The 24,207-nt window shown below is 48.1% G+C and overlaps 2 protein-coding genes across 8 annotated transcripts in view; both read left to right on the top strand.

The window, feature by feature from the left end:
* The window catches only part of SHROOM1 (shroom family member 1), a 59,725-nt gene extending 52,089 nt beyond the window's left edge, over window positions 1-7,636 (top strand). Inside the window, exons 1-5 of one of the 4 annotated variants that reach the window (XR_013929812.1) lie at window positions 1-104; window positions 249-394; window positions 641-860; window positions 2,101-7,394; window positions 7,425-7,636. Coding sequence is in view for 1 of the 4 variants with exons in the window: in XM_080397757.1 (XP_080253883.1) it covers window positions 641-685 (45 nt within the window). In the remaining 3 variants the exon portion in view is untranslated. Of the gene's footprint in view, window positions 105-248; window positions 395-640; window positions 1,477-2,100; window positions 7,395-7,424 lie in introns of those variants that run through there. The other 3 variants (XR_013929810.1, XR_013929811.1, XM_080397757.1) reach the window with 3 other exon arrangements.
* Window positions 7,637-7,771: 135 nt separating this feature from the next.
* SEPTIN8 (septin 8) overlaps window positions 7,772-24,207 on the top strand; it is a 35,375-nt gene continuing 18,939 nt past the window's right edge. The window contains exon 1 of one of the 4 annotated variants that reach the window (XM_080397797.1): window positions 7,772-7,931. In XM_080397797.1, coding sequence (XP_080253923.1) covers window positions 7,902-7,931 — 30 coding nt within the window. In that variant the 5' untranslated portion in view covers window positions 7,772-7,901. Of the gene's footprint in view, window positions 7,932-21,705; window positions 21,729-24,207 lie in introns of those variants that run through there. The other 3 variants (XM_080397796.1, XM_080397798.1, XM_080397799.1) reach the window with 3 other exon arrangements.

The raw sequence follows: 24,207 nt of genomic DNA, 5'->3' as shown, positions 1-24,207 counted from the left end.
GGCCCCGCGCCCCCAGCCGGTGAGGAGCCCGGCGGCCGCCGCACCCGGATCCCGCCCGCCGGCCGCCCGGTGCCTCCCTGAGGGCGCTGAGGGGGCGCGTGCCGGTAGGTGCCGAGTGCATCAGCTCCCCGCAGCCTCCTCAGGTGGGGGCGGACGCTTCGTTCCTTTACTCCTCTCTCAACTTACTAAAACGATTCTCTTTTTTTCTTTTTTTTCTTTTTTTTTTTTTTTTTGTTATTTTATTTCAGTAGTAAACAGGTGGTGCAGCTTTAGGTAGCAATCACTCTGCGGCCGGGTCTCCGTTCCCTGAGAAGCCTCTGGGGCTCTGTGGGAGCTGCGGTACCTCTGGGTCAGGGTCTTGTGCCACGAAATCAGTCAGAAGACAGGTGGACCGGTCAGTCTTTTGAAATACATTCAGCTCTCTGTGATACTATATATATTCTCATACCTATTCTCTATATGCCTTTTATTTCTATTGCATCTGCACCTATATAAATGATGAAATCTTCACAGCATGCCTGCCCCTAATCATGTACACCTGGAAAAGGCCTGCTCTTTTTCCAAAGAGATGCTGTCTCTGCTGCCAGATCAATTACTTCTGCTTAAGCATTTAACATAATTACTGTTTTCTGTTCTACAGGGGGGGAAATCCCATACAAATGCCGTTCCCCAAGCAAAGGAGTAAGACTGAAGATCTCTGAAGGATGGCGTTCAGCCTGCAAACTTGTTTTCTCCTCCACTGAGTGTTGCAACTGAGATCACTAATTCGATTCCTGAATGACAGAACAGTTTGTCTAGGAAAACAGCAAGAGAGATGGAACACAGAATGAACAGTCAGTGTGGTATGAAGACAGATAAAGGTAACTGTCTGTACAAGGATGGATATGAAAACAGAAAATAGATTCGGTTTCATTTTCACTGTCTTAGAACTAGAATAAAATGGAGTATCAGCCTGTGCCAGTCTCCATTTTGAAGGCAATTGGAGGTGCATCGATCCCCATGCGGTGCATCTCTTTGCCTTCTCACTGATGCTGACCTCCCTTCTGCCTCTTCACACCTTTTACTGGTGCTAGAAGAGCCTCTTCCCACAGATTGCTCAGAGTCTTCCTTTGGCAGTCTTTCCCCTTCTTTCTTCATCTTTGCACAGATCTCTGAAAAGCCATTTTATCTCTTGCTAACAAGCTGGCACTGAGCCCATTCCTCAAAATCATTTTGCTGTTCTAACATAACACGTAATAGTGTATAATCTTCATGCTGCTTGTAGCAATTCAGTATTTCTACCTGAATTGCACACCTCTTATTACTGCCTTTTTACATGGTATATGCAGCAACCTCGCCCTCTGCTGAGGCAGTCACTTGTGTCTAGAGTTCTACTGTATTAGCAATGCTTTCTAGCTTAATGGCATCGCCACAGTTCTGCCTGACCTACTGTAGAGAGCTAATAATGAGCTATAATAAACCAAATGCTAATTGCTATACCTTGCTTTCGCTGTTGATTTCTTTTCCGTACTAGAATCCATTGCAGGCACAAGAAAACCTCAGCAGTCTGTAATTTTTACATTGTGAACGTTCAACTATATCCTAGGATATAGGATAGTTTCATACTATCCTAGTTTCCTAGGATATAGGATAGTTTCATACCTGCAAATGAGTGAGAGGAGGGAAAATAATTCAGAATAGGCTCTTTTAAAAAATATTTTCTTATGTTACAAATGCTAGGGGAGAATTTGCTCCTATTGCTTGAATTGGTTCAAGCACAGCAGGGTATGTCCTCGGGCTCGCCACTACACTGAGGGTGTTTCTGTGGGTGCTTGCAGAGAGGTGCAGCGCTCCATCCCTGCCTGCCCAGACGTCAGCCCCCTGCACCCATGTACCCTTTGAAAGCCACAAGGGTGCCATCAGATCCCACCTGTTTGATCCCTAGCCTGGCACCTCTCCTGCAGAAGAGGGGTCTCCTCACACCAGGCTCCCAGGAAGCCTCACTGCTCAGCACCAAAGGGGGCAACCCTTGGGTTGCCAAGGTCCTATCACCTCCCTGGGGGCTTATGTTGGGTCGAGGTCCCAAAGGAGGAGTGTTACTGAGACTGTTCCCCACTGCAGGTCCTGACATTCCTCATGGCCGCAGAGCAGAAAGGCACATCCCCAGGAGGACATAGAAGAGGAGACAGGATATTTATGAGTGTGCTTCGTGCCATACCAAGCGTGACCCGGTTGCTCTTGTTTAACTGCTCTGACACAAGGAGCTCCTTTCCCAGGTAATTTTCCAGTGATGCATCCAACTGCCTGTCCCATATGTGCTCACTTAATTCTTTACGAGCAACCCGTGCTGTGTGGTGATGCTCCTCTTCACAGTCTTACTGTCAGTGGGCGTTAGGTTAGTCCTATACTTTCTGAAATTAAGAAGAAAACAATATTTATGGCTATTTCTGTGTATCATTTCCAGACCACAGCATGGGGTGCATCTTATTTGCCAACCTTTTCCTTTATCTGTTGATGCCTTTTGGGTGCCCACCTTTCAGGCTGAGTGACAAGTACCAAGAGATCCCAGTGAGCTCCTCTTAGTTTACTGGGCGCTGGCCGTATTCTCATCAGATTGCGCAGCAGAAATTAAGCTATTTGAATTTTATTGATATAAATAATAAAAGCCTGGAGCATTATGGGTGTTTATACTCATCAGCCATCTGAAATTTCCAGCCCTAAAAAGCATGAGAAGTTTTGCCTCTTCTGTGTCACCAAAAACCTACAAAGCAAGTATTTTTTGTGGGGCTTTTTACAGAATACTGTGGGCTGCTTCATAGGAGATTTCAAGCCATCTGTCTTGATATTTTTAATTTACTGGCTGGGATAAAAACAATGTACAGAAAGCTGTGATTAAATTAATTTATTACTACCTTTTTAAAACACAAATGTTGCAGTTCGCTAGTTCTGCATCATAAGCTATAGAGAGCTGCTCCCTGTTTATAACTGTGTGACTGAGGATAGTTACCTTTCCTGTGAAGAAGTTTCACAGACTTTCAAACTATCAACATTACAGTGTAGTAAACCAAACCACATAGAGAGAGCCTGGGGCCCTTTCCCACCCCCTCAGGGGAAGAAGGTAAAGGTTATATGACCAATTATTCACACCACACAAACCCAGGAAATAAAATGGAAGATCAAGCAAAGCATCTAGTCAGAGCAAATGAGTTTCTACTGACACTTCAGAACTGAAGGAGATGGTATCCCGGGGCCTGGTCCTTCCCGCATGATATTCTCAGAGCCACAGGGAAGGGGAGGTGCCAGGTTGGAAGCAATGGAGGAAGAAAAAGGGAATATGGAGGTTAGTCTCAGTCAGACAGGATGCTTCGGCTTTACAGAAAGGTGAAACTTAGGTGCTGTTGACTGTGGGTGGGATTTGTACCTCAAGCAAAACTCATTTTCCTCTGTAATGAAATCAGGGTTCCCAGAATAAATAGGATGACAAAGCCCATGATTTTCCACTTTCCTTGTTGATATTTTCGTGTGAAACAAAGAGCATGCATTGTGAAGGAAAATAGCTCTTCCTTTGTTCCATGGAGAAATGCGGTAAGCTTCCATAGATAAACAATTGAGCAGAAGTTTGTGAAGGGGCAGGGAGAGGGGAGGAAGATTATTTCCAGATAAGTAATTGTCTCATAAATGAGCAAGGTTCAGCTGTAACTCAAGGGCCTTGGTAGCTGGTCGGATGATGTTTCTCAACAGCGAGTCCCATATATTATGAGCATAACTAATGAAAGTTTATTAAGGTTCTTGGTGGTAGTGCTGCTAAAAGAGTAGCTATGAAACCATTTGATTTCTAATAATTCCCAGGAGGACACATAATGAGAAATGAATAGTTACCAGTAAGCTGCTTCCTCTGGCCTGTGTTGAAAAAGTTCAGGAGTTCTGTTTGTCTGCACCATCTGGATTTGAAGATCAATGATTTTACTCAGCCCTGAAAGAGGCAGCCATTTTCAAAAGGCCTTGCTCTTGCAGCTCTATTCATGTGGCAGGTAGGATGATCACTTGCTCACTGTGGCTGTGTGTGATGTAAAAGGGGCTGTGATAGCATTTATTTCTCTCCACTTTCACTGCCAGTATGCAGGGTCACAATGTGAAGGAGTAAAGCAACTCCTGCTGATCTCCCCACTATCAGAACTGTGCTACTGCAGTGCCACTGTCCTTGCAGCATGGGGCATTTTCCTTCCTCTCGCCAGGACAAAGAGGTTCCAGGAAAACATTTGTGCCTCTCCAGTGCTTTGTGTTCTCTGCCCCAGCTCTTTACCTGTAGAAAATTCACAACTTATTCTGAATTCACTGTAGATTTAGCAGGTACAAATATTCCAGAGTCTAAAATCCTTGCAGGAGCATTCAGCACTGTAATATATGTGTAATTCATTAGCCATTAGGAATAATTTGCATAACAACTGCTTAACAAGCAGTTAAAGGAGCGACCAAATCCAATTCTCTTCTCTTGAAGCAGTTTTTATGCACCTGAAGCTTTTGAAATTAGCAGGATTTCTCTTGAATTGGCATTAGAAATAGCGTGCTTTTTGAAATAACAAGGTGCTTAAAAATAACTGCGAGCTTTTACACAGCACTCTCCTGTCACAAAGATCTGCCCCGTGCTGGTGGCAGTGCTGATGGGCAAAGGGAGAGAGGCCTCCAGCTGCAGAAGGTCTCAGCAGCGAAGCTGAGCGCGCCAGGTGACACCTATGTTGTCCCTTGATCTGTTGCAATGTCTCAGAATTTCCTGTATGCCGTGAATCTTTGCATCTGACCTGCAGCTCACAGAAACCGGTAGCTGTCTGGGAATCTGCTTTTGTGAGCCTTGTGTTACATTCTGCAGTCTGTTGGCTGGGAACAGAGCTCTTAATGAATCTGTGTCAATCACTTCTCTCAAAGTACCTGGCATAATGGCATTTGAGCTGTGTTAAGCAAGAGTTTTTACATTGGCTTAAATCAGGACTCCCAAGCTTGCCTGTAAAGTAAAACAACCGACCAAACAAACAAAAAAAGGTAACTTTTTAACCTTTTTATCTGTTTATTTTTGCTTCTTTGTGATATACAAAGGCAGCCTGGAAAGTTAGCTCTGCTTCTGTATAAACTGTTCTACTTGCATCTGTGCACCAGAAATACCAGATTTTAGCTTCCCCATTTTTGCTGAAGGACCCAGGGAGAACTGGAGAACCTTTGGGAATTGGCCAAAGAAACAAGATGGCAAAGCGAGGATAAATGAAAAAAAAGGTTCAGCAAGCTTCTACTGCTGCTGTGGATGGAGAGAGACACAGCTCTAGATGCCAAAGGCCAGCAGGTCAGCTTGGCTGTGGCTGTGACAGGAAAAAGATTGGGGTCTTTTAGTAATTTTTGGTGACCCAAGAAATTAGATTAGCAGATGGTGTTCAGCAATGGCCTTTTTAGAGAAATGCAACGTTTTTGCAACCTGTCTTTAGCCAGAACTGATATATGGATTAGAACAATTAATTTGGCTGTAGGCAGTCCACTCAGGAAGGATGGAAAAAACCTAGCTCTTCTGACCTGCACTAGATTTATCATGTTTCAAAAAGCAGATCACTTGGATAACAGTTTCTTAGGAAATGCCTTGAAATTACTTAAAGGGAGAATACAACCTTCTTCCTAATCTTTGATCCCTCTAAGCACTTGCATTTGATAACCTTTGCCCCCTCCCTCCATTTATCTACATCTGATTTTTATAGCCTGTTTTATTTCTCCAGCATAAGCACATCCCTTCTGGTATGAATAGTTCTTCCCAGAGCTCCTGCAGCGCAATGCAGGTGGATCCCAAGGAGTCTTGGGAAGAATCAAAGATGTGGAGATGTAAAATATGATCTTGCATGCCTGCTTTAACACAGCAACTCAGTACCCAGCAGCACAGTGTGATCTCATGTATTTATATTACCGTAGGAGCAAGAGACCTTTGTTCAGATCACAAATAGCAGGTGAGGGAGAAGATAGGTGTTAACAGAGAGTGCAGCTCATCCAGTATTGTAATGAGATGTAACTTCTGTTTTAATTTGTTTGCTGAGGTTTGGTTGCCTTTGAATACTTCACTCCTGCTTTAGGGGACTCCAGGGATTTTTGTGCTTCTGTGGACAATGAATGAAAGGAACTGGGATATTTGGTATCTTTCCTTTTCCTTATCTTGCCAAAAAGTTGGAATTTGGCAAACCTTTTGAAAAATAACTGGAAAGGGGACCTAAGCACAGTTGCTTAGTAATTGGGGTGGGGCTTGGAGCTTTAGCTGTGTTGTAATTAGGTTATGACTATATTTGTGGCTCTCCTTGGTGCAGGAGGCTGGAGTTTGTGTTGCAGGTGATCTAGGAGCACCTGAGTAGACAAGGAAGAGTTTGCTGGGCAGAGCTACTCTCGGTAAGCTCTCCCTTGTGTGTTCTGTGGGAGGTGGTTACATTATGCAGTGAGATTAGATTAGCATCCTGCACCTAGCATAATTTAGGGACGTTCAGGCCACGAACTGGTTCTTGAAGGACAATCCTCACCAGCAACAACAGCAAAGATGGGACAGCAGGCTCTGACTCTGCATGGGGAGGGGAGCATGGAGCCTCAGGCCATACTCAAAGTTATCTTGATTCCTTAACTCTCCCTGTGGCTGATTCTTGCACTGCCTGGAGAAGCAGCCCTGAGGGTGGTGTTTGGGGAGCAGCTCAGCTAGGCAGGTGTGCGTCCAACAGCCAAGAGAGAGGGCTGAGAGTGTGCCCAAAGCTGCTGGGAGGATTTCTGCTGTGCCCTCAAGACCTGCATTGTAGCTGCTGTCATTCTGTGCAGGCAGTAGGTTTTCTGCAGCTCTCACGGGTAATGGGTTGCAAAAAGGGCTTGCTCTTCTTGAGGTGGTCCAAAATGATCTCAGCAGTCCTTTCCCCATGCAGAGTCTGCATTGTAGGGAGAAGCATTTAATTTCTCTGCCCAAACTCGGCTCTCCAACTGGAAGTGTGCAATGCTCCGAAAGATGGGATGAGGAGCAAAGATGAGGACACAGTGGCTGATGGGCAAGACTGGGGAAAGCCTAAGAAAAAACCAGAGCAGCAGACAGATTAGAGGTGTAGGTCTGGTCCAGTGACCCAGCTGCACGACTGAGCACACGCGGCTCTGGTGAGCTGTCCCTCAGCGGGTGCACCGCAGCAGAGGGCACCACAAAGCAAGAGAAACCGCTGCGTGCTAACAGCTTGTGCAGTGCGAGCGCCTTCGTGGGTACAGAGGCTGCGGGAGCTGGCGATGGGACGGGCTTTCTGCTCCCTGTGGGAAGGGCTGACAGGCCTCTGCCGCCTGCTTGAACTCGCCATAACGACGGGCAGCGCAGGGGCCACGGGCGCTGGGCACCCGGCGCGGAGCGTTCAGGGCTGCCTCAGCGCCACACGCCGGTGCCTGGGGGGGCTCCCCGGGACGCACAGGGAAACGGGTCTGACCGGGGGGTCTGGCTCCTGCAGAGGATGCTCCTGCCGCTGCTGTCACAGCCGAAGTCAGGCTGCTCTGTGCCGCGGGTGACGCTGCGTGGCCGTGTCACAGCCCCCTCCACCCGCGGGATGTCACCGGTGCGCCCTGCCACCCCCAACCCCCTTCAGGGAGGCGGGGGGACCCCCAGGGGCGGGCCGCAGCCCCTCCCCCCCCCGCAGCCCCTCTCCCCCCGCGGCGGGGCCGTACCCAGCCCACCCCGTGCCGCCCCACCCCCTGCCGCGGGCCGGCCGCAGCCCCGCTCCCAGCCCCCTGCCGTGGGAGGGGCCGCTCCCGCTCCTGCCCGGCCCCCGGTGCCCCGGGCGGGCTGTCGGGCGGTGCCTGTGGCGGGCGGAGGGGAGTTTCCAGGAAGTGGCCATATTGGATCCATTCAGCCGCATCCACCCGCGGCGGGGAGAGCCGCGCCAGCCCCGGCCATGGCCGCCACCGACCTGGAGCGCTTCTCGGTGAGCAGCCGCGGGCCGGCCCCGCTCCCCCGCCCGCTCTCCCCGGGACGTAACTTGCGCTTTCTCTTTTTCTTCCTCGGGGGAAAATAATACTACTACTTAGTAACCGTGCAGCCGGTGGCGGGGCCGGGGCAGCGTGGGGGATGCGGCGGCGGGGAGCCGGGAGGAGCCGGCGGCGGGGGGTCCCGGGAGAGGGGCCAGGCGGCGTCCCCGGCCTGGCGGGGTGCGGGGCCGGCCCTGCGGGAGGGTCCTGCTGCGGGGCTGCGAGGCCGGGGGCTCGGTCTGGTGCTGACAGCGCGGTGGCGGTGTGGAGGAGAGCCCTTGGTGACGGCTGCTGGGGTGGCCAGAGGGCTCCCGGGGGGTGGCCAGTGTCCCTGGGTCTGCGGGGTCGAAGTACCCCGCACAGAGGGGCAGAAAGAAATAGGGTCAGACCTTCCTACATACGAACTGTTTACATACCGCTGGTATCCAAACACTGAACCAGTGAGTAAGTTAACGGTGTGTATGTAATACTGTGAGAGAGACGCCGATGCCGACACGGGCAGAGCAAACCCTCGAGGCTAGCTGGTCGCTGAGGCAATGTATGGAGAATGCTGTACAGCAAATATGGAGCGTGACCTGTGCACCGCGCCTCCCCGCAGCTCACATGTTGTATAACTGCTATCGGAAGTCAATCTGCCGAAAATCTGTGTCGGTGTAAATCTACTTGTCTACCGCTTCAATTTTGTGGTGGTGTTGGAAAGCCGTGCTAGTTAAATAGCTTGGCGATGCGTCTTGTAGTCTTTCAGAGCTAAAAACGTTTTTACCGCATTAAATAGCATAGCTCTCGAAAGTCAAAAATGTCTGGTGTGATATTGCTAAATAAACGAGAACAGCAGTGGCGGTTGTCTGAATTATAGGCATGCCGTTTGAGCACAAACAAGTCCCTGCTACTGTTTTCTCTGTAAACTACTTTTTGCCAAGAATCTCAAACTCTGCTTCATTTATTTGAATCCTGGCCCAAAAGTTTCCAGCTCAAGAATGAATTTGCAAGACTGTGACTTACTTAGAACTTGCATGAAGGAAAATTGATTGTGGGCTTTTACTTAAGAAAGTAAATGCTTCTCAACTCTGGGGAGAGGGGATTAAGGTAAAGCCTCGGTGGCAAGGAATGGAAACACCGTAACAATCTCACTGCAATTCTTCCTGCGTTTGTATCGTGTATAAATACTTTTGATGTTTTTGGTGTGTCTGTGCAGGTTTTCATAGGTGTTACAGGAACCTAAAATATTGCCTAGCCTGGGAGAAAATTAAACTTAATCTTGTGTTCTTTGGTGTGGGTACTTGAATGCTTGGTGTACTTGCGTCAGTACTCCATCAATTTTATTTAAAAAAAGAAAGGGGGGGGGGGGAAATGTTCCCAAAGGTGCTTGGCTCTCATTTGGAGCACCAAGGTGAGATGACTGGGCTCCAACATGATTTTAGTGCCCAACTCCATTAAGAGAAAATCCGCTTACTTTGTGCAAGCGGCTAGGGTGAGTTTATAGGGGGCTGCAGGCCCTGTAGATCTGGTGATCAGCTGATCTTTGCCTTTTGCCTGGAGCCACGGATCTGGCAGAAGCAGGTGGGAGAGCAGCACCTCGTTGTAGGGCAGGGGACTGTCCCAGCTGTGCTTTCCTTTATCCTCAGCATGTCTCAGCTCTTGATGCTGTTCCTCCAGCAGCATCATGGAAACCTCGCGACTAAGGTGTTCAGAGTTGTTCTTTCTGCAGGTTTTACAGCTTCCTTGATGCCATTTGATATCACTGTGCCTCAGTTTCCTGAGCATAAAGTCTGTGTGGGAATAGCTCCTTACTGCCAAGAAGAGGTGATGATAAATTCATTTATTTTTACTGTCTGTTTGTATCTGCAGTGGGAAGTAATGTTGAAAAAGCCTCTGAAGGAGGTTTTTGATACACAGTAAGCCATGCTATTCAGATTGGTGAAGCTATTTATAAGTGTCCAGCTGACACTGACATCCTGGAATGTAGTGACCCTTAGGTTTGGATAATGTGTTTTCAAAACTCCCCAGATGCATGCTTCCCTTGTACAGTCCTCCAGAATGCCTCTGTCTCCAGCACAATAAAATAAAGTTCTCTTGGAGTGTTGCTGTTGGAAATGACCAACAAAAGCAAATGAAAGGAAGCTCGCCCATAGAAAACTGCCTCTAAGGCAGCAGAATCACACCAGCAGTGCTCAAGACTGCCTTTGTTTTTTGTGAATGTAGTACTTGTGAGGGAGATTGGCTTCAGCCCCTGGAGACTGAAGTTTTCTGCTGATCTGTCCTTAGAATGTGATTCGCCACTGACTGCAGTGTTCAAGGGCTTGGTCTGCAGGCATTGCTTCTAGGTACCTGGGGCCAGTTGTCTTCGGTACTGTTACTGCCGTAGTGGAAAGAAAGCTGATAAAATTTGGTTTAATTATGAAATACTTCAATTTGTCATTAAAGCTCGGAACTTCTCCATTGCCTGCTCTGGCCAGTGCTGAGCTAGCACACGTGATGACTGTGTGCTGGAGCAGACGCTGGCAGTATTAGCAAGGATGTTGTGTTGAGTGGGAAACAGCCCAACCATCACGTGCAACTGGAAGCCAGAGAGTGCATGAAATGCAGTGGGGAAATGCAGAAGCTCTGGAGAAAGCTAGAAAAGCTGCCACGGCAGGAGAAGTGAGGGAGAATCGACTAGAGATGTGTAGGAGAGTAAATGGGATGAGATGTGAGACCAAGACTGTAAGACTGTCTTGCTTTTGAGAAGCTTTTTGAAGCCCTCAAATCTGTTGCTTTCTCTCTTTTTAAATAAAACCCATCGACCTCCCAAAATGCTGTCACTTAACTCTCTGCATTAACCCGTTGTCTGATTTGGAGGTGCAAAGGCAGTTGCTTGGGCTCTAAACTGAGCAGCTGTGTGCTCTGAGATGCATGTATGTGAGGAGGAACAGGTGTCCTCGGCTATAAGGCTAGGCTGACATAAGGATTTAACATTATGCTCTAAGTTTTGAAAATGTTATGGTTGATTGCTTTGTGTGCATGCTGTGACTGTGTGTATGGATGAGGGATTTGTGAACATCGACGTGAAGTGAAGGGAGGGCGGGATGCGTGCATATAGCTGTGTGTGAGCTGTGGTTGTGCAACAGCTGTCTACACACAGTCCTGAGAAGATGTCCCTTGGTGTTAGTAATTGATAGCTAGGCTTTTACTGGTAGCTTTTCTATAAATTAGTGCCCCTTAGAAGATCTTACATGAAAAAATCCTACCACTTTATGTAGAGGAAAGCTGAATAACATCTTCCTCGCTGAAAACAGACAATGGTGGTGTTTTTTGTTTTTTTTTTTTTGTCACAGCAAGCAGCTGGGCTGGGGGGGTCTGGCCAGTTCAGCAGGTCATCCAAGTGTTGCCTGTTTACACACCACTGCCTTCTTGTGACCTGCTCCCAGCTCTGCCGTAACTGCCTGTGTTGTGATAAATTTCATGCATTTCTGCTGCTGCTGTTTTCTGTAAGCTCTCCTTTTCTCTTACTGACTGCACAGCCCAAACCAGCTCCTCCGTGTGCTGGAGTTACACATCAGTCCATGAAAGATGGGCATGAGGAGTGGGCTGAGAACAGCTCTGTGTGCCATGGCTGGGCAGAGTGGTTGCCACAAGGCTTACCACTGTAGGTCCTAAGCATAGGCTTACATTTTCTTTTAATCAAACTCCCAAGGAAAACATTTCCATGGCTCAGTTCCAGTGGAAACTGGCGTTGGTTTGGGTTGGGACATTCCCCCTGCCCTGTTTTTTGCCCCGCCAGTGTTACCGTTTGGAAGTTCTGGGGTTAAATTTCCTTGTCTCTTTTTTGTTGTTCAGTTATTTTACCTTTAGCCTGGAAAAACTCAAGTGATCCCCCATGCAGCGTGGAACAGAAGTGACAGATTTTTCTCCAAGCTGGTAACATGCACCAGGAAGCAAGCCCAGCGGGAGCAGCCCTTTCCCTCCCTGCCCTGGCCAGCCCTTCTGCCTGTAGTGTATGCTTTTTTGGGAAGGAGGGATGGAGGAAATGGTCCTCCACTGGAGGAGACAAATTGGTGGTTGCCTCTCCAAGCCCTGTGATCCCTCCCTGGGAGGCTTCCCTGTGCTCATACAGGAAGCCAGCTCTGACTGTTTCAACCGCAGGACCAATTAGGTCAACCACAGTCCATCACAGTTAAACACTTTTTTTGAATATATGTGCTGGGAACAAATATGTGCCCAGAATTTTATTTTTTTTTCTTTCCCCACTCTGGTGCTGTTGCTGGCAGTGAATCTGGAGCGTCTCTTCCTTTTGCAGCAGAGATGCAACATGTTGTTCTGCGTGGGAGCTCCAAAGCTGCTCTTAACCGCTCGTAATCACAGTGAGCGCTGAGGCAGTGGGTGGAAGGATGTGAGCTGGCGAATGCTGAAGCCGCATGTGCCCTCTGCATCGGCAAAACAAAAGAAAGCCTGAAGAATAACTCTCTTTCAGGAGGCCGGCACGGTGTCAGGGCTTGTCATCAGCACTGTGGTGGCAGCTGTCAGCCAGTCTCTAGCGTTGTTGGAAGGCCAAAAGCTCCCTAAATATCTTCTGTAGCAGAATACCAGTGCTGTCGCCAGCTGCGGGGAGAGACACAGCCCTGTCGCCGAGTGCCCCCACTGTCTCCAGTCCTGTCGTCTCGAGGCACCACCATCCAAACGAAGCACTCTGGGGACTGGGCTGTTTTTCTGTCTGCAGGAATGACAGTTGTGCTCGTCTCCTTCTCATGCTCCTTTGGCTCAGAGGTTGGGAGGGGAAGAAATGGCGTGATGCTGAATCGGCTTTTCCTGGGTTGTGCAATTAAGAGGAGGAATTTGGGAGGCCATGGAACTGAGGGAGAGGTGCAGGGTGTGGGCACACTGTTTGCACCCTGCCTGCATGGGGTAGGGGCACAGTTACATGATTAACTTTGATTATTCAGAACATGTCCTGGGCACGTTATAGGCTGTGGATGGGAGAAGCTGCCCTGCTGCTTTCAGATTAGCTGCAATCCTTAGAAATAATGTCCTGTCCTCTGTTTTGATGAGAGGGAGCCTGTGTGTTTGTGCTTAGCCTGCCTGTTTCTCCCCTTCCCCACATCTGTGTAGCTGCAGCGAGCACTGGGTTTATGCTTGAAGCTTTGCATTCATATTCACGTATCATAAAAGTATCAGATGGGTAAGAGAGCCTACCTCTGCTCTGAGAGCAGCTCAAGTGAGACAAAAATACTGAAGGAGCTGCTTCTCCTCAGTCCCAGCCACATGCTTTCCTTCCAGAGTCTCATCTCTGCTGTAAGTGGCCATGCTCTCCTCCAACTTGTGACATCTGGATGCAGAATTGGAGCCAGACAGGGAACTGGCACCCTCCAAAACAGGGTGACAGTGGAGATTTTCAGAGGGCTGGGGGAGAACAGTGCTGGTGAGAACGGCAGGACTCCCGGACATGTCCCTGGTCACCGCTCTCAGCTTGCGGGTCGACCAGAGCCTGTGGGGTCGGGGTTGTGGAGGCACCACTTTGTTTAGATGTTCAGATTCCTTTGTGAAGCCAAAAAGTGTCCATCTCCCCCACACATGACATTCCAGAGATGTCAGACAGCTAGACAGCGGTTCCCAATGAGCACCCTGCCTCAGGGCTCTTGCCCTCTCTGGCTTGCACAGCCTCCAAACCAGATTGTCGTGGGGAGCTGTGGAGAGAGCGAGCCTGGGCTGGATTTCCATCGAGGGGCTTGGGGCTGCTCCTGTCCGCTCCTTGCTGCTGCACGAGGTGCTGCGATGAGCCTGTGCCACCGCTGCATTACGTGCACAAGGAAACATTCGGGGAATGCATCCAGAGTCCTCCACAGCAAGGAGCGTTCCGGCTGGCTCCTGCCGTAAGAGAGAGGCAGGACACGTCCCTCGACTTTTGCTTGGCTGAGTTCATGTCTGCCTGCAAAGGGCTGTACAGGCATGCCTTCAGCTGTGGGCCAGGGTGAAGCATGATCCCAGAGCGCCTGGTGTTCACACTGGAAAACTGAACCTTCCCGCAGCAGCCACAGCCAGGGTTGTTCGGGTCGGTTGCTGGGAGAGGAGACCAACCAGGCAGTGTCAAATAGTGTCTATTCCTGCAGGTACCCGGTACGTGCCGGGCAGCCCTGCAATTGTGGGGCAGGGAGGCAGCGCTGGGTGTCTAGTCCAGACCCCGCTGGCAGCAGGCTGCTCCAGGCCTTGGATTCTCATCCAAGTTGATCCTGGCTTTCAGCTCTGCTACAGTAAAAGGGCTGTCAGAGCCAGCCTGCCAGGAACGTTCTGCTTCCCCCAACGTTCCGCTTCTGCGGCAAAGGTGTTTCTAGCTCATTGTCACGAATATAGAATTATTCCGTATTTTCGTACAGAATGAATCGTCCTTTCAGCCTATCTTTTTGCTAAATGTGTGTTTCAGATAGTTTTCTCCTTTCTGTTGCCCTGAGTCTTCAAATTAAAGGTGTTCTGTGCTAATACACTTTGAGGCTTTCTGGAGGCGCATGCTAATAGGATACAGAGCAGTCAGCATATTAGCACAATGACTCTAGTTCAGCTCTTGGGGCTGCCTGGCTGTGCTATGTAAACCTTCTCTTTTTGGTGTCTTCTAGGCAGTGTCACAAAGAGACTTGTCCAGTAGTTGCAAGAGCTGTCTGTGGAGGTCCTGTGAGATGGTTGCATAAGGCAAACTGGGGAAAAAGGATATGGTGGTGACCAAAACTCTTGGGTTCCCATTATATCTCTGTTTCCTTGTCTAAAAATATACTGAGTAATAGTATTTATTGTAATCAGGCAATAAATTCTGAAAATGTATGTGGGAATTAGCTCTGTTTATTTTAAGTGGTAACTAAAACAAGTGATCTTGGTGGCTGATAGCCAGCATGGCTTGTTCGGCATGTTGGGGATCCAGATCCTTTTCCCTTCTTCAACATTTCTTTTAAACTGCCCCAAACCTTTTCTGTGGCACCACTCCTTAGGGGTAGGCACCCAGTTTCTCTCTTGGCTTTGTCCCACAGCCATTTGTATTTGCCAAGTGTCTCCTCTTCCTTGTGGCAGGACGGTGGGGAAGGGAAGAGATCCTGCTGGTCAGATCAGTTGAGTGCAAGCTGGGAATGCATCTGCTGCCTTGGGTGGACTTGGGAAAGCCTCTAGCTAGATAAGTGGATAAGATTAGTCTCTTGTCAGGGTTAATTGTGAAGTGTCATCAAATTAAAAGCCTCAGCAACTTTTGAATAAATAATTTTGAAAAGAAATGAACCAGAGTAGTCTGGTGTGTTCTCATTTATCTGTATTTTGCATTGTTTTTAAACAGACTGAAGGAAAAGTTATGTTTGTGTTTTGGAGTTCACTTTCTTGGTTTTGAATAGTGTATGGGGGGTGGAATTCTCAGGCTGACGAGAAGCTGAACTTTCTCATCCTTTAAGGTCATTTTGGAGGAAATGTCTCTCATTTTTGGTTCCATAGTTTTCTCTGTTTTAACCAACTTTCCTTATCCTCAAAGGCAGCATTCATGTTTGCAAAACATTGTGTGCATAATGCCTGACAAATCCTGTTTGGTTCCTTTGTAAACTCTTATCCAGTACTTGTATAGGGACAAACTGCATGTTTTATCCTTTCTTAATTAAGAAAGACCCCAGATTAATTAATTAGGCTTCATAACTGTTATAGGGAAATCGGTAAATAACACCTTAAGGAAAGGAAGCATATGGGAATTTTGCTTTTAGTGTAAAAAGTCAGAAGAATTTAAGCCAGAAACAGTCAGTTTGATTGCAGAAAATTAAAACTGATGTTGCATTCACAGGCTGTGAATGTATCATCTTGGATGTATGTTGTACAAGAAAAGATGGGAAGCTTTACTCTCCCTTCAAACTTGGCTCTGAACATCAGCAAAAACTGATGTTTTAAGCCTGTGCCAATTAAATTGATTCTGTAGATGTGTGTAGAGTTTTTATTTTGTTTTGTGGTTTGTTTGGGTTTTTTGTTTTCTTCTTTAAAGGAGGAAAGGCTGCGGGGACTGGAGCAAGCTAAAGGCAGTGCCTGCAGTTCAGCTGTCTGCTTGCAAATGTTAAAGTGAGTGGGCTGATGCAGAAGGGAGTATGTTGCGCGTGCAGATCCCTGCTGCTGGGCGTGCTTGGCGTCCAGTGTATTGCTGGGACATCATCAGTACAAGGTGTGCCGCAGGAATCAAAACACTGCTTTGGCACCATGGCTTTGATTCAGAAAAGCAGCTAAGGAGTTTGCCTGAGGAGTTCCTCTCTCAAAAGGAGTTTCGCTTTCTCACTTGAATCCTAGTCCACCTTCTCATGGGTAGGTGACTACAGTGTGTGTTCAGCACGCTGCGTTTTTACAGGTGTGCATCAGAGCTTTTTCTTCCCCAAGACTAGCCTGGGGCACATGAGACATTGTGAAACACTGATACTGGACCAGTGATTATTATTATTATTATTTTAATTCTTGTTTTCCCAAGATGTTGAGCATTGCTCTTTGCAATGCTCTTGCTGGTCTCAGGGTTTATGAATAGCTCTTAAAAATGGGTCCAAAAGCTTTCAAGAAAGGTACCACTTCAGGCAATGTAACCTTTAGTTAGCCCTAAAAGAGAGATCCTTAGCTTTTGAGTCATCTTGCCTCTGTAATGTAAAGTGGCTTTCATATTTATCTGGCTTGTCTTGGTGGTGACTCCGTATCTGGTTTCTTCAGTGATGTTTTTGCCTGCCTGGAGTGCAGCTGGGAGCCAGGAGGGATATGAATAAAAGCTCGAGTGTCTGGGAAAATTCTTGGCATTCTTAGGAGAGCAGTTTAAAGGGGGGGGTGGGAATTCTGTTGTTTTAGCGTTTTAGGTTTTTATTGGGAGACTTCAGTGTGGGCTGGGAGCTTGTGAGCGTGCAGCTACTGGAGATGACTGGCTGACATAGTGTCGTGTATGTGGAGGGATGGCTCAGACGTGGCTGAGCTCTGTGTTGGAAAAGAGAAAGAAGTGACAGCCACGGGGCTTTGCCCTGCTGTTGCTGGCAAGAGCAGCAACGTTGGGCATTTACAGTTCCTTAGGGCTGCTGCAGTGAGGAAAACACTGTTGCCCTCCCTGCACAGGCATAGTGAAGGCAGAGTTGCTTACACCATCTCAGATGTGTCCTGTTGGATTGGCCACGTACCACCACCAGACCGGGCCGGAGCAAGAGGTAGCAGAGAAGTTGAAGCATAGCAGGTTGCTATTGTAAGACAAGTGGTACATCAGCATAAATCCCACATCTAAAATTTTCTTTGTGGCCTTATTTTTTTCTTCCTTTCTTCTTCCCCCAGCCTGTTATTCACTGCTCCACAATGGGGAGCTGGAATTTTAAGCACATGCTTAAGATGAACTGAAAAACTTGAGAATTGAGTATGTGCTTGTGCTTTGCAAATCTGCTTGAGATCAGATGGCATCTAATGTGACAACTTCAGCCTAAAAGGTGCCGAGATCTCTGCTGGCCAGCCTCAGCTGAAGGCACTGGAGATGAAAGGAAGCACACTAAGGCACCAAAGAAGTTGTGCTTACTACCCCTGAGCCCCTCTGTTAAGACTTCCTATGCTCAGCATCCTCTGACTGTTGTTAGACAGCCTCAAATCTGATCTCATCACTTCTCTTGGGCCATTTCTTTCTGCTTAGTAGAGTGCAAAGAGCCAGTTCATGCATTGATGCTGTAATACACCAGTCTTTAGCTTGTGAGTACAAGAAGAAGATATTTTGATGTGTGACAGTGTCTGTTTTGAATGTTGCTAGCACCATAAAGGCGCTTTTCAAACGTCAGGTGTGGTGTTGCTGTTACTGCCCCATAGCTGCTGAGCTTGGCAGAAGGAATGTTTTCTTTGTGGAAACTTGAGTCTGTACTTGCTGCTGTTTCTTTGCAAATGTCAAGTGGCATTTGTTGACCAGTACTCGGGGATGGGGTGGGATCTTCTGAGAGAGGTGATCTGCCGGATTTTTCTGCATTGATCGAGAAACTGGGCCAAGCCCCAGGGAGTGCCTGCTTGGACAAAGAAGCTGAATTTGGCTTCCAATGCTGTTTGCCAAGGTCTCTAGGCAAGTACTTAACTGCTCCATGACTCAGTTTACTTGTGAAATGACAATAAAGCAACCAGCGCCTCTGTAAGAAATCTTGTGGTGATGGGTGTTTAGGGGAGGTCCCCTCAGCATCACACAGTTGTGCAGTTGGGGTTGCTGGAGCAGACCTCCCCTTCCATGGTTTGTGGGCAGTTTGGCTTGTCCTGCTGCCTGAGCTGCCTGGTCCGAGAAGGGGCCAGGCAGTGCCTGTGGCTGGCAGCGTGGCTGCTTGGGGTGTCAGCATCCATGAGCCTGTACGCAGGACCAGCTTGCTCTGCCAGAGCTCATACAATCCTTCTGCTCAGTTGCAAGTGAGCCTTCCTGCATCAGGACCGAATAATTTCCTGATACCATGCATTTCCACTTGGGATGCAAGGGAATAGCATCCTACAGACCCCACTGGTATGTGTGTTAGTCTCTGTGTTGCATGTGCTGTTGTGGATTGTGGACAGGGAATCAAGAAGGTGAAGTCATTGCTTTGTGACTAACAGCAGTCTCCAGCTGTGCCGGGTGCCGAGCCAGCCCCTGCAGAGCAATGACCGCTCCATCCCACCACGGGAGTGCTGCCAAAGGTGTCTTGGCCGTGCAGAGCAGGGCCCATGGGAGCACTCTCTCCTCTTCCTCTTTCTGGTCTCAGAGCCACACTGGTTGGGGAGCTGCAGTCTGTCTGCTAGCACTGTTTTATCTTTCTGTTTTGATTTGATTGTAAATGGGAGAGGAGAGGATCTGTCTGTGCTCTGCACATTGCAGGGTGCCTGGCACACTGATCCCAGGACTCCACGTATGTGTGTGCTACCTCAGTGCAAAACGATGTGCCTGTGGGTATATCCAGAGATACTGCAAGGCATTGGTGTGAAGGTAACAGACGGTACCCAGGTTGGAAGGGGACCTGTGCTGCAAAGTCCTGGAAGATTCAGTATTATTTAAAGTCAAGGTGTCATCCAGGATTGAGTAATTTATAACCAAAAGTGTGCCTTGGTAGTGGGAATTGAAGCACTATGGGAAAGCGCTGTGTAGATGTTGTGTTGTTGCCTCTTGCTATTTTATCTGTGTGTGAAAAACGTAAACGGAAAAAGCCCAGGAAGAGAGGGACCTGAAATACTGCTGCCTGTGAGCTCCTGGAACAAGAAAGCTCTCATCTGAAAGGCTGTGTGCTTCCCCTGTGCATGGGGCTGGCGTCTGGGGAGCCTCAGCCTGGCCACAGCTCGGAGACAGCCCGGGTCAGCCGTGTGAAGGTGCTGGAGGGAGCATCCGGGGAGCAGCACGTGCCTTTGCCTTGAAGGTCATTGCTCAAGTGTGTAAGCCCTTTTCATTTAGCAGAAAGAAAGGACTGACTTTCCCCTCCTCTTTCCTCTGTAGGCTTTTGCTGTTTTGCCTTGGAAAATGTCAGCTGTTCATCTTTCTCACTCCCGTTTTGTTGGGCTGTAGAAATGGGAAAAGGCACCTTGGGTACAGAAAAATGCTGTGCTGTTCCTCAGTGTATTAAACCAGGAGTCTTGTACGCTGATGACTGCTGTAGCAGGGCCCAAGATTTACATTGCAACTCTCATCATGCCAAGTTCAAAATAATATAAAAAACTCCACATTTTAAAAAAATAAATATCACCATTTATGATGGTGGCATTCAGTTATGCTTTTGTTTACCCATATGCTTTCACCTGCTTCATTCAGGAAAACAAAACTGTGGGTTGTCTCAAGCAGAAAATACAAGCATATGTCACTGAAGAGCATTTCTTGTTGAGATTAATTGAAAGGTGATAATTCTCGACTTATTTTTAGGTTTTTTTTTAACCAGCTGATGTCAGAATGGTCTTTTATGACCGAATTCCACTCTGTTCATACTGCTCCTGGAGTGAAAGCAAGGAGAGGAGGGCCAGCATATCTAAAAGCAAAGTGAGCTACTCTGCTCTGCACCAGGAGCCCCAGGTAGGAGAGCTCTGCAGTGGAGGGGCAGCTGGATGTGGAGCTGATCTTGCTGCTGGCATCCCCATGGGTCACGCAGGCAGAGACAAATAGCTGCTTTTCCTGGAAGAAGTTGCTGAAAAAAATGTAATGATGTAGAGTGAAACTGATGCCAATTTGGAGGTGAAGCATGAAGAGAAATTGATCAGATTTTTATTTTTTAAAGGATTGTAGGCACACTGGTCTATGCTGTAGCCTGTGCCACTTCTCCTCACAGGTTTCTTTTATCCCTCTGTCTACTAGGAGGAGCCTAATTAATATGTGAGTACTGTGTTGACTCTCTGACAGGGATCTGGATTTGGTCTCTCTGTTTCTCTGCTGCCTTTTCTTGTTTCACTTGCAATGAAGGGCCAAATAACATATCATCATCTGTGGATGTGGTTTGTGGCCTGTCCCCGCAGCAATGCTACACGTGCCTGCAGCGATGCCACCTCTTGCTTCCTCCTAGCCCCACGGTCCTGCACAGCCACGGTCTGTGGGACCCTGCTGTGGATGGGCTGAAGAAGCTGATGTGGGTTGGAAATGCTGGTTTTAGTTCCCTGGGCAGCTTTATACTGGTATGGCCACAGGAACAGACCAGCATGCCATTGTGCATCCCCAGCCTCCAGTGGACCGTTTCCAGGAGCTGGGGTGGCTCGTGCCTTACAGCAGGTTTGGAGCGCTGTGTTTGGAGGTTTGGTTTCAGTTCTTGTGGTGCTCAGTTAAGTGTGGCCATCTGTGCTACCAAGGGCACGTCTGTCCTTCTGCTGCGTGCCAGGAGAAGGGTCCCATGACGTAGCTGTCAGACCAGAGCCAAAGATCGATTTCCCTCTGGGATGGCTGTTGTTCCCGTGGCTGTGCCCTCAGGTGTCATTTGTGTGCCTGTTGCCTTGACAGACTGCTTCTCGGACCAGCCAGAGCATCTGTGAAAAAGTTTAAGGGACTTCGGATCTGAAAATTAATAAATCCTGCTCTGACTTTCTGATGAATCTGTTGTTTCCCGTGAAATTCCAGATTAAAAATACAAATTATCCCCTTGTCTCTCTGCTTCAAGCCCTGGAGATCAGCTCAAGGCACAGAAGATCTTCAAAGAGCATGTTCCAAGGCTCCCTGTAAAGTAAAACCCTGGTAGCTGCCCATCATAGGATGCCATTAGTGACCCGAGAAGTCATGTTCAGGGCTGCAAGTGGCTGCTTATGGTGGGAGTTTGCACTCGGAGCCATCGCAAACACTTAATTATCATGTTGCGAAATGATCAAATGGGCTTTGGGAAAGCTTGGCTCGCCTCATGGTTATTTGCAGCCCCGGGATGGGGTCTTGCCTGGTGGGAGGCAGGCTGTGAGCTGAGGGACCTAATTCTTACCAGGCGCTGGGGAGGGCAGGAGCGTTGCAGAGACCAGTGCAAATGGAAAGGGCAGGGCTGTGTTTCTGCCTGGCTCTTGCCATGGCTGATCTCTGCCACGTAACCTGCCTGCGCCTGTCCTGCAAGGCAGTTGTGTCGCTGGCACCAGATGTGGCAAAACTCCTACTGAAATTCTTAGCTTTTATTTAAAACAAAAGCAACGCCCCCTTACCCCCCTTGCTGCATTACTTTTTTTTATTACATTGCCCTTATTTATTGCAGCATTTCTATTCTGGATTGGTTATTTATGCTGACTCTTGCGGGCTGGCTGCTTCTGCTGGAAAGAATTCAATTTTGAGTGTGACCTTGTTGTCTTCACTAGCAGGTGAACTGTATCAAGCTGTCCTTCAGCTACCCTGGGTGAGTGGGAGCGGGCCAAAAGGGTTAGTCATTGGGGGTGAGATTTGCAGATCAGCTGCAGGTAGGTGCAGGAAGAAGTGCAGGTGGCTGCTCATCAGGATGGTGGGTGGGTTCCTCTGCAGGGCAGGTCAATGCACCAAACAATGCAAGTGAGCAGAAAAATTAGTTGCAGTCACAAGGCTGTCAGGTTTCTAAGCTCAATGGTTTGGAGGGAAAGAATAAAACAGAAGGACTTTTTTTCCCCGGTTCTTTTTCTTTGCGTTATTACTTTCCAGCAGTTGTTGCCGTTGTTTGTCCTAACACAGCAACAACAGCAAAATCCTTTTGGAAGCTGAATGACAGCTGAACTTGCTGCAAGCACAGCAAATGGTTTTTAGCTTTGGTATTGGCAGTGTCTTGAACTTGAACCAGATTATTATCGCTGCTTACAGGAAAAAAAAAAAAGGAAAATGCATTTCAAGGTCACTGACAAAAATATTTCACTGAAGTTTGGCTCGTTGGTTGAGCAGCTTTAAGAGATGGCGAGCGGTTTTGAGTAAGTATTCTTGTCCCATAATGAACAGCAACTGAACGCCAAAAAAAGAAGAGAAAAAGAAAGCCCTGTGCAAATGCGTTTGGGTTTCCTCCGGCTGAAGCATGACTGAGTTCTCAATGCAGCCTTGCCTAGCTGGAGCCTATTTTAAAATTGCGAGCAGTGGTGCTGCCTGTTGCCTGGAAACCTCCTCCCAGCCTTGGGCACTCTCAGCCTAATCATAGCTATCGCCAGCCTTTATTTATTTCCCATCCAAAATGTCATCCCAGGCTTCTGGTTTGTGTTTTTGTTTGCTTGTTTTTTTTTGTTTATTATTTAAAATGAAAAGACACAAAGTGTAACCATCAAACCGGGTGACTTTCTGTGGGAGCGGCGTGCTTGGCTGTCACTGTGGTGCAGTGCTGGGAACTGGTCTTTGAAGCTATGTGAGGTGGTGGCTCGGGGGGGGGGGGGCATGGGGGAGAGGAGAAGTGGGGGCTGAGAGCCTGAGGAAGCCCCACAAGCTCTGCCGATGCACGCAGTGGCTTCCTGCACCTTGTGATAGTCTCCTCCTTAAAAGGAAAACCAAACCTCCGCAGCTCTGAGCCCTTTGCAGCACACTTGCGGTGCAGTTCCCTTCCCTGCACAGCTGCACCGTCCTGTCCTGGATCCGCAGGTCAGCATTCAGCTGCCTGGATCAGCACAGACTCACCTTTCTTCCTGTGTGCTGGGGACTGTTCCCGCAGCTGGGGTCTGGATCTGTGCCTGCAGAGGTGTTAATCTGAGCTTTGGCATCTCTGCATGGTGACAGATGAATGAAAGAAAGTTTAACTTGGAAGTTTCCCTGTCTTAGGGGCCTTTTTTAATTCACCTAAACTCCTGTCCACCTTAAAACCGTAACTGATGCCATCTCTCCCACAGGAAAACTTAAAATGATTGCTGTTTCTGCTTAGTTAGTGAGCTTGATCGATCCTGATGGGATGACATGGAATTGATCGCAGGGGCCCAGCTGCGATTCGGTTGGGTTTCCAGGGAGTCCCTTGGGAGAACGCTGGGCTAAATCAGCTGAAAGCTGGTAACAAGTGCTAGCCAGGACAGCCAGAAGGTTTGCATGTGAGGCATAGGAGCTGCTTCAGCTGTTCACAAGTTGTTCTTGTGATTGAAATGCTTTAGTTTACGAAGCTGAGAATATTTGTTCTACCAAAGGCAGAACTACAGGAGGCTTTGACTCGAGCTGCAGTTGAAAAAAGGTTTGCTTTTTGATTAGCAATCTTATTGCAGGCATAGAGCAATATGCAAGGCTTATCATCTCATTTCTTGTATTTTCCTCTTGAGTTAATGTGAAGTTTGACAGCCAGCTTAGGCTCTTCTTGGTATGCTTGTCTTGCAGTCTTAGTGCTGGGACATTAAGTCCAAATTGTCAGGGACAGACAGAAGAACCAGAGCCAGGCAAAGGGCAGGCACTCTTGCCATCCCCATCTTCTACTGTGTGCTGGTGAAGAAGAAAAACAGCCGTTTGCCAAATAAGCTGTGAGTGTGGATTAATCACGCTCTGAAATAATCTATCTTTGCATCTCCATGGAAGGATAAGTATGCCGGAGAGGCTGCTGGATGGTGGTCTGGTCTCTGGGTTCAAACAGTGTTGCTTGGTTGTGTAGAGGTGGCAGTGTCTGTTGAAATACTTGTGCAAAGCCAAACTCCCCTGTTCTTCGCTAGAAACAGCCTTTACCCTTCTGTCAACTCCTCTCTTCTGGACTTTATAGCTGATCTGATCTGATCTGCCTTTCTGTATAACACGGGGCATAGACCTGTTTCTCCTCAGATGTTTATTGTCTTAGTTCCTAAGCAAAGCTTCCTACAGGTGATCAGCTTCATCCTCCTCTGGGGGAGGAAGAGACAGAAGGAAGAGCAAAGTGCATAGAGGGGAGGCAGGAACAGGAACAGCAGAGAAACGGTGGAAAACTGTGG

The sequence above is a fragment of the Falco punctatus genome, assembly GCF_963210335.1.
Source record: "Falco punctatus genome assembly, chromosome: 8".
NCBI lineage: Eukaryota > Metazoa > Chordata > Aves > Falconiformes > Falconidae > Falco > Falco punctatus.
Note: the sequence above shows the minus strand (reverse complement) of the source record. Positions and strands in the feature narration are given on the sequence as shown.